Source organism: Capricornis sumatraensis, chromosome 7 (assembly GCF_032405125.1).
Source record: "Capricornis sumatraensis isolate serow.1 chromosome 7, serow.2, whole genome shotgun sequence".
NCBI lineage: Eukaryota > Metazoa > Chordata > Mammalia > Artiodactyla > Bovidae > Capricornis > Capricornis sumatraensis.
Window position 1 is genome coordinate 94,743,823 of NC_091075.1, and position 9,892 is coordinate 94,753,714.

Here is a 9,892-nt window from a genome sequence, read left to right on the forward strand (position 1 = left end):
TTCTTTGCAAACCTGTGGACTGTAGCCCGCCAGGCTCCTCTGTCCATGGGATTTTCCAGGCAAGGATACTGAAGTGGGTTACCATTTCCTTCTCCAATTCTAACAACTAGAACTGCCCAGACAGTGAAATGGGCTGACTCAAGACTGATGAGTTCCTGGTCGCCACAGTCATTTGGGCCAGTTGGAGGACTGCTTGGCATATGAAGGCTGTATGCCACTACTATTATCCCCATCCCATACACACGGGGGCATCTAACATGCTGAACATCCACAGTGCTGAATAGCAAAAATCAAATTAATTAATTAGGAAGCCACACCAGGAGGACCAAACCTCTGAGTTCTCAGTGGCTCCAAGCTTCTGGGTTCACACATCCACACTTGTAGACTTCCAGGGCAGCCCAGAGGTGCTCCCGGACAGATCAGCCTTTGCCCACATATTTTTCTTTTTCTTTTCTTTAATCAAAGCGCTCTAACAAGTGAGTTAAGGCTGTGGTTCATTAGGTCCATGGGCTATTTGGCCGGATCAAAACCAAACTGCACACATGCTTTATTAAACAGACTGTAATATGAGGTTCAGTTATTTGATGAAATTCTAATGATGCCCTCCACAGACACCCGGTTCTCAAGGTCAATACCTTGCATACCAGAGCTAGAAAGATTCTCCTTTTCAGAGCTGTTATTAAAATTCTTCTCCCTTCAAGACACACCCACATCAATGAGGGGATACCCACTTGTCCCCTTCCAGGACTTCTATGATGGTGAGATTACTTAAGTAATCATATATTTCAGATAGTGAAATAAGGTGTGGGAAAGTCTGATAGAAAAATAGTAACCTAGTCAGCATAGGGATTTGTCTATAAGGAGATATTCATTATGTCTACAAATATCTACTGAGCACCTATCAAAGGTTAGGGAAGCTTGCAGGTGCTAGAAACACAATGATGTGCCTGACAAGTTTCTGATTTCCTGGAGGATATATTCAGATGCCATTGAGACAGCCCACTGACCCTTCATTGAGAGCAGCAAGCAAAGCCACAATTCCTGAGTGTGAACCTACAGAGAGAGTGCTGGGGAGTCTCCAAACTTCCCTCTCTCCCATCTCCAAATTCCAGCAGCATCCCTGCCATTTAGAGTCCACATTTTCAAGAAATACTTTATTATACTACTAGTGCTCTGAAGCAAATGCATAAAATTCGCAAGGGGGTTTTTAAAAAAAGCAAGCTCAGCATATTGGGGAGCTTCTAAAACTGATGATGCAGCTGACCTCCTGGAGACAAAGGCAGTGGGAGGGCTTTACTGGTCTAAATAAATAGGAGTCTCTGGGGTGAGAACCCACAGTGTGGATCTGAAGCTGAAGCGGGAACTCCACCTTGAGGCAGAATGAGGTTCACCCCTGGAGCTCTGCTTCTTATGCTGCTGGCCTTCAGCCTCTCTCCTGTCCATGGTGAGAATCTTCACTTGTGTTATCATTTGTTCTTTGAGCTCAAATGGTCTTCAGCCATTTCAATTTTTTTTCCAATCAGAAAATGAGGGGAAGTGTGAATGAAGAGGGGGAAACTGCTCAACTGCTCCTAGATTTCTAAAAGTAAGGTGTTCAGAGATTCAACTCTTAGAGGCTGGAAACGTGTATGTTTCTCCGGCGGAGATGCTGGAGGTCCCAAGCCGTGAGACTGACACTCGGCTGCCTATTCCTGGCTTTTTTCAGATGCCACTCTGCCTATAACTCATTTTTTCCAGATATCTCTTCTTTACTTTGCCTCTCAACGCTACCCCTTTTTGATCAAATGCTATTGACTCCAACCCATTGGTCTCCTGCAGAGATAGTCTAATACAATTTTTTAGGGTCAGCTCTGACATGAAACATTGCAAGTACAACAGGAGTACTTGAGTACACTTTCTGCCAAGAAGCAGACTTCCAAGTCTAAACGGGGAGGATTTCTTTGTGTAAATAGGTAAATATCTAGCTGAAAGGTAAATTTTTATGCAACTGAAGGGATCATGAAATTCCACCAGGAATTATCATGTATAGGATGAGATACTTTGCTCAGGTGCAGAGGACCAGTTTTGTTCTTAAAATGTGGGGATTTTTTTCCCCGATTTTAACCCTGTTTCACATCATTTCATTCTTTAAGACCCTCGTCTCTTTCTCCTTCCAGGAAGCTTTTCCATGGCTGCTGGCAAAGTCCTCTGTTCTCATTCATGCAGTTTGGACCTTGGGGGAAATACAGCATTGTGTGATACTTTTGCTTTTGTTTACTAAAGTGTAAACACCTTGAGAGCCTGGTTCCTTTAATTGCAATTCTGTGTCCAGCGGAGTGGTGGGCACTAGGGTTAAAGAAAGTAGAATTCCTTAAAGTGCATAAGAACAGGTTACCTATTAAAGTAACTGGTACATTTTTTGTTGTTGAATACAAACAGTTGAATTTTTATTATTGGCAGTTTTTGATAATGGTTTGCAACTGAGTTAGAGGACCAACATATTAAACAAAAACAAAAAATATCTTCATGGTATTTCCTTAGAGAAAGAGGGCGAGTTGGGAGAGTAGGGAGTAATGATAAGAAAGAGCTTGATAGAGTTACAACTTGATAATGCTCTGGGAGACTCAGTTAACTAGTTCATTTCTGGTTCTTTATGTATTGGGAGTGAAGATTGATCAATTTTATGTTGCATGAATTATAACTGAGTTGTAAGTTCCCACAGTGGCTGTTCTCAAATTTTATTATATGGGCAACCACCTGAGTATCAATATAATGCTGTCACAAATTTTAATAGCTATTGTGTTTTTAAAAAGCTGATTTTATTTTTAAGGTTTTGATAGAAAATGTTTGAAAATAAGCCAAGACAAGCAGAAATGCACAAACTAAAGGCGTATCGGTGGAAGTACTGACTTGAAATGTTTAAATCTTCAAATGCACAGTATGAGAGATTACTGATTAATTCTAGTTGTGAATTATATGCCAAAGGGATTAAAGTAACTGATTCTGTGTTTATAGGTGTTCTGGAGACCAATAACACAAACTTAAAGTGTAAATGCATTGGAAAGATTTACAACCGTTTCCCCATTCAGCTCATTGAAAGACTTCAAATCATCCCCCGTGGGCGTGGATGTCCAAACACAGAAGTCATGTAAGTTGCAATAAAAAATAATGTATGATTCCTCAAAGTGATTAATTTGGAGTGTTACTAGCAATTAATTCTCAAACTAATAATGAGAATCAGTAAAACTTGTTAAGTACATACTTTGTGGGGATAGGGGTGATGAGGTGCTAGCTAACACACATGCTTCGTGAACATTCATTCACTGTATTCTTTCAAGAGCCCTTTCAGATTTATCTGTTGTTACCATTCCTTTACAAATACAAAAACTGAGGCTTAGGGAAGCTAACTAACTTCCCTGAGACATACCACTAGACAGGGACAGAACCAAGATTCTTCTCTATTTGGTCAAAATCCAATTGCCAGCAGAAGCAGACAATTTGTTCCCCAGAAGTTAAAGAGCAAGAGAATAAGTACCCACATCAGTCCCTGGTCAGAATGTCTGTCTATCTTATGGAATCATCCTTTAGGTTCTGTCAACTGTGAACCCCTAACTCTGCTTTAAAAATTAGGCTAAGGGGACAGTAATGGTTACAAGAAATTTAATAGACATTTTCTTTTATTGAGATGGTATATCCCCTTTCAATAAGCCCTTTCCTGTACTCCCAGAGACATCTGTGGAATCCTTTATTAGGGCATTTTCTACGGCATATCAAATGAGACAAACGTTGCATGTAAAGCCCCTAGTACAGTGCCAGACAGAGTAATAAATGTTCAGTAATTGTTAGCTGTAATTATTTGGCATCATTGTGTTGAAACATTCAGGTTGGTTTGTCTGTTTTTCTCTTTTATTCCATCAGAAAATAAGTTCTTTACAGATAGGAATCAGACATTATTCATTTCCCTATTCCTGATGTTTATCCCTTTCTTTTCAGATGGGAGAGGGTCAACAAATGTTGGATTGACTATTTTTAAGGGAGCTGGTAGATCTTTTAGCTATCACTGCCTAGAACTGTGATTTCTTCTTCCTGGATCCACCTTGAATGAACCAAGGTGCCCCGCAGCACCTTGAACTACAGTCAGAGCATCCTTCTCAGGGCAGCCCTGGCTTGGCTTTCATTAGCAACTCTTCCCTTGGTTGCTTTAACCTTTGGAAACATTTGTAAGCAGCTACTTTTTGTTTGGGCTTCCCTGGTGTCTCAGATGATAAAGAATCTGCCTGTAATGGGGGAGACCTGGGTTCGATCCCTGGGTTGGGAAGATGCCCTGGAAGAGGACATGGCCACCCACTCCAGTATTCTTGCCTGGAGAATCCCATGGACAGAGGGGCCTGGCAGGCTACAGTCCACGGGGTCGCAAAGAGTCAGACACAACTGAATGACAAAGCACAGCACATTTTGATATTAGGGCTTTGGGTTTCAGACTAGTTGTGCTTAACTTGTAATAAAGAAGCATTCAGTTCAGTTCAGTTCAGTCGCTCAGTTGTGTCCGACTCTTTGCGACCCCATGGGCTGGCAAAAATAAGTAGGGACATTTTTCATTAGAAAGACATTACATTTTTACTACTATCATTGACAATAAAAATACTGACTAAACCATGATTATTGCCCTCCAACTTGGAGATGTGAAGTGTAGTCATGACCTATTTAGGAGTAATTCCTCTGGCTGTCTAGAGCATCAGTTCCCAGTCTTTTTGGCACCAGGGACTGGTTTCATAGAAGACAGTTTTTCCACCGACCAGAGTTGGGGGATGGTTTTGGGATGATTCGAGTGCATTACATTTACTGTGCACATTATTTCTATTATTATTACATCAACTCCACTTCAGATCATCAGGTATTGGATCCCAGAGGTTGGGAACCCCTGGTCTAGAGAACAGAGGCTTCCTACTGTTTTTTTTTATTACCAGTTTCTCTGTCATGAGTCAAGTCTCTCATCTCTCTACCAGGGGAAGTAATACACCCTAATTTTCTCTACTTAAACCTTAATTGTTTAAAAGTGATAAAAATTTATCTTCTCACCAGAGTCTACATTTCTGAATTTTTACCAGATATACAAGCAAAAGTTGCCAATAATTATGAAAAATTCATGGCAGTCAGTAGTGAAAATACTCTAGTCCAGACAGTCAGAAATCTGTATTTCAATCATGAATTTAGAAACCAAATTGGAAGGCTCTGGCCAAGAGCCCAACAGGTCTATGACCTCTGATTCTGTAGTTTTCAATTACAAGAGTAGAGTTTCAAAGCTAGATGGATGGATCTTTGCCATCTGTCATTTTATAGCTCTAATGAGACTCATCAAGAAATCACGTTTTGTACAAAGTCACCCCAATGGAGAGTAGACTCTCCCAGTTTGCTGTTACCTGGTAAACCTCATTTCTTTCACTGCTGGTAAGACATTTTGGCACTTGGTAACCATTCAGATTTGCCCAGGTGGAGCAGCGGCTAAAACTGGGGGTTATGGAGTCAGCCAACCTTTATTTGAATCCTGCTTTATCATGCATTTCTTGTGCAATCTTGGGCAAATTATTTAAAGTCTTCTTGAGGAAGCCTCAAGTTCCTCATCTGAAGGTGAAGAAATAGTATTTCCTTTAGCATAGGATTGTTGTGAGATTAATTGAGATAATTCATATTACCTGCTGAGCATAGTGGCTGGCACATTTTAAGTGCTTGATCAATATCAATGGATGATTATCCCTACTGCCTTTGCTGTTGCTTAATTTTCAGAACATTGAAAGTCTGGCTCACTGATGGTTCCATCAAATGCAGATGTCACTCAGAGCAATCGGCTCTGTAAACCTCTCCCACAGTAAATTTCATTGGATTTTTTTTCACATAAAATGTCTTTAAGAGAGAGTTTTCTTTAGTCTATTTTGTTTTCCCAAGCTCAATGGACAAACACATTTTAAAGATATTATGATACAGCTTTTGGCGAGGGAAATGGCAACCCACTCCAGTACTCCTGCCTGGAGAATCCCATGGACAGAGGAGCCTGGCAGGCTACAGTCCATGGGATCACAAGAGTTGGATAAGATTTGGTGACTAAATGGGCTTCCCTGGTGGCTCAGCTGGTAAAGAATCCACCTGTAATGCAGGAGACCTGGGTTTGATCACTGGGTTGGGAAGATCCCCTGGGGGAAAGGCCCATGGGAAAGGCCCATTCCAGTATTTTGGCCTGGAGAATTCCACAGACTGTATACTCCATGGAGTCACAGAGAGTCAGACACGACTGAGTGACTTTCACTTTCACTTTAGCAACTAAACCAACGTCTTAAAACTTCAGGAGTAAGCCAAACTTGGAGTCAGTTATTTGTTCCATTTCCAATTCATTAAAGGTTGTCAGCAAAATACTAACCTCTGACAACTGAGAGTCTGTCAATTCATATTCAATTCCACCAACTCACACAAACAGTGAGTCTCAAATGGGGTTTTTCTTAATGATCAGACTTCATGCTGCAAATCACCTGCTTCACATCTAAAACTGCCCACCTCCAAATACACCTCATGTGGGAATCTTTATTTTTATACTCAACTCTTTCCTAAAATGCAGGACTGATTGCTTCATTTTTATTTATTTCCCCCCAGAGTCTGGATGAACAATAAGCCAGTTATCTGCTTGAACCCTCAAGCCAAAAGGACACAAACACTAGTGAAATTGTTAAGGTGAGTCAGGCATATCCACGGTTTGTAGATTTCAATTGTACCCAAGGGTTTCCTTTTTCCAGATAGTCAAAATGGGGATCACTTTAAATTTATGAAACACTACTAAGACAAATACCTGTTCTTCACTATTATTACTTTTCAGATGGAGTCGAGATGGCTCATTCTGGCAGCTCAGTAAACTAAACTGGAAACCAGTGGGCACAAAATTCCTTATTTGAAATCTCCAGGGGAAAGCCGGTTTCTGGCAAGTCTTTCTCTAAGCCTGACTCTCTTGTTTTATTTTTGTTTTCTGACAGCAAACATATTTTGTCAACTTCACCAGCTCCACTGGTTAAGAAAAGAAGTGCCTGATGCCAATATTCCCATCAAGGACACCTGTGTTCCCCCATCATTCCTGCTCTGGGTTTTAGTTTTGTGTTTGGTTGAATCTTTTCCAGAAAAAGATCATCCCCATCTGCTTTATTTTAAAAATACAGTACCCTACAAACTCAGAATTTGGAGGAGGAGTCATTAAGGAGGAAAGTTTCTTTAAGGCTAGTTCCTTCATTATAAATGATAAAGGTTACTTTCAATAATATACCTGTTGTTGAATGCTGAATTTTCCTACAAAACAAGTGGCTTGAATTAAGGAGGAAATGATGGAATGTGTTTCAATCATTTTATACCCTAAGAATAGCAAGCTTCCATAAGAGATTTAAAAAGCTGCCTGGGAAACCCATGGAATTTTAGCCTTACAAGGAACAGAGAGTTCACATAATAGACATCCTTCATTTAAAAGCTCACTATTGAGAGAAAAAAGGTCCTTCTACTTTTAAAGAGTTTCTTTATAAGATTTACTCTCACAGATAAAGCTTAAGAACACTTAAAGACCCCCAGACTTAAATTCATAAAGTTTTCAGGAAAAGCATTTAAAGGATGATATTTAGATGTATTCTTTCATGCATTTACATGTATTCTTTCATTCTTTCATGCAAGTTCATCAAAGTTCAATGCAGGAACTTTGATGAACTTTTTTTTTTAAATCACATCTTTTGCACAGACTTTTTTTCCTTTTTCTTTTGGTCTTTGGAGTTCAATTCTTTAATGCTTTCTATTAATCTAATGCTGTTCAATAAACTTAAGCAAATGTTTCATTTAACTATGAGCAATTCATTCTTAATGGAGCATTTTTTCAGAGGACTGCTCCTGAAACCGTTTACCTCAAACCCAGCCAAAACTCAGTTTAGGACTGGAATTCACATGGCCAGGGCTTGAACCCAGCCAAAACCCATGATCTTCCAACCAAGATCACAGACTGGTTTCAGGACCTAATGAAGTTCATGTTCTTGATGTCTCATAGCAGAAAGAATTCAGTGAGAGACTAAGTGATAGCTAAGAAGCAGATTTATTCAGAGAGAAACACATTCCACAGAGAGAATGTGGGCCATGGCAGAGGGCAAGTTAGTGGTCCCCAAATGTGGCATGGTTAGTTTTTATGGGGTGGGTAATTTCATAGACTAATGAGTGGGAGGATTATTCCAACTATTTTGGGGAAGGAATGGAGATTTTCAGGAGCTGCCCACTCTTTGGTCTTTTGATTGTGCCTTGGGACTGTCATGGTGACTCTCAGTGTGTCATTTAGCTTGCTGATTGAGGATCAAGGTTTAGTTGAAGTTGACTTGCCTGCCATCTTAGACCCATGTAATTCTAATCGGTATGTGTTGTGTCCTGGGGCTATGCAATTCTTTCAAAAGTTGTTCCCTGCCCCCTTCTTCCTGTTTCACTCCCGGCATGCTCAGGTTCCAAGCTCTATTTGGTTCCCTCTTTCATTTTTTGCTTTTGCTTTTTAGATTTATTTTTACTAAAGGTTTCTTGGGAGGGAGTAAAGAGTATCTATAAATGCTACATTTTCTGTTGTCCACAATTCAATGTTTACTTCTTTATTCCTAACACACACACACACACACACACACACACATGTAAGGATTATAAAATGCCATCAAAATCCTGCATTCATTCTTTAGTTTGATTTTGACCTTTTTGAGAATGTAGCTAGCATTCAGGGCACTCAAAAAAAAAAAAAAAACCCAAACTTGCTCTTGCAGTATTAAGTGGGTTAACACCCTGGGTTTGCATATGTAGAAGCTGAGACCAGAGGGGTTAAGTTACATGCTCAAGGCCTTAGAGCCACTAAACAGCAAGTCAAAATTTGGTGCCAGACTGCCTGGGTTCAGAATCCCTGATTCTAACACCTCCACTAAACTGATTCCATATAGGGTAGGTACCATCAGCTTCATTTTACAGAAGCAGGAACTAAGTCAAAGAGATATTCACGAGTTCCAAGTCACATAATTAGTATGAAACAAAACCAGAATTTGAACCCAGGGCCACCTGACTCCTAAGCTAATGCTCCTAATTGTGACACTACACTGCCTAAAGTCTTCTTGCCCCTAAATGTGTTTTTTACTCCAATTCCTCACCTCCTCCCCTCCTTTCCAAGACCAATCAGAGCCAGAAAAAGGATGGGAGTTCCAGGATGTTCAGGCCTCCACCTGAGTTGGCATATCTATTGAGCGTGACCCAGGGGGATTGGACAAGTGGGAGGGCAAATGCAGAATGAAATGTAAAAATCAGGGCCCTCGAGGACTTCTAAACTTGCTTAAAAAAAAAACAAAAAACCTAAGCACTTATTCCTCAAAATTCACAGTAGATTAGGGGTGTTTGGCCTGATTTAGAACAGGAATAGTAACCCATAATTAGATGCAGGATAACTTGTTGAGTCAGTTAATTGAGGAAAAGGGATCCTTAGCTGATCTGAATGGGTTGGAGTCTAGAAGGGAGAATGGTGAAACAGTAAGGCAGAATTTAGGCCATTCATGTCTATATAAATACGTTCTTGTTGTAGTTTGGTTGCTAAGTCATGACTGACTCTTTTGCGACTCCATGTACTGGAGCCCACCAGGTCCCTCTGTCCATGGGATTTCCCAGGCAAGAATACTGGAGTGGGTTGCCATTCCCTTCTCCAGGGGATCTCCGTGACCCAGGGATTGAACCCGCATCTTCTGCATTAGCAGGTGGATTCTTTACTGCTGAGCCACCAGGGAAGCCCACACACATATATATAAACACATGAATTATTTCAAATCCATATAAGATAGAATTGAAGAGAAAATACAAGCTGATCCTGACCAAAGCAGAATGTTCAACTCTGGAA

The 9,892-nt window shown here is 40.4% G+C and overlaps 1 protein-coding gene across 1 annotated transcript; it reads left to right on the forward strand.

The window, feature by feature from the left end:
- The first annotated feature begins 1,380 nt into the window (after nucleotides 1–1,380).
- On the forward strand, nucleotides 1,381–7,050 carry CXCL13 (C-X-C motif chemokine ligand 13). Its single transcript, XM_068974975.1, has 4 exons — nucleotides 1,381–1,444; nucleotides 2,995–3,127; nucleotides 6,622–6,699; nucleotides 6,996–7,050. The coding sequence occupies exons 1-4, from the start codon at nucleotides 1,381–1,383 to the stop codon at nucleotides 7,048–7,050; spliced, it is 330 nt and encodes a 109-aa protein (XP_068831076.1).
- Nucleotides 7,051–9,892: the final 2,842 nt, after the last annotated feature.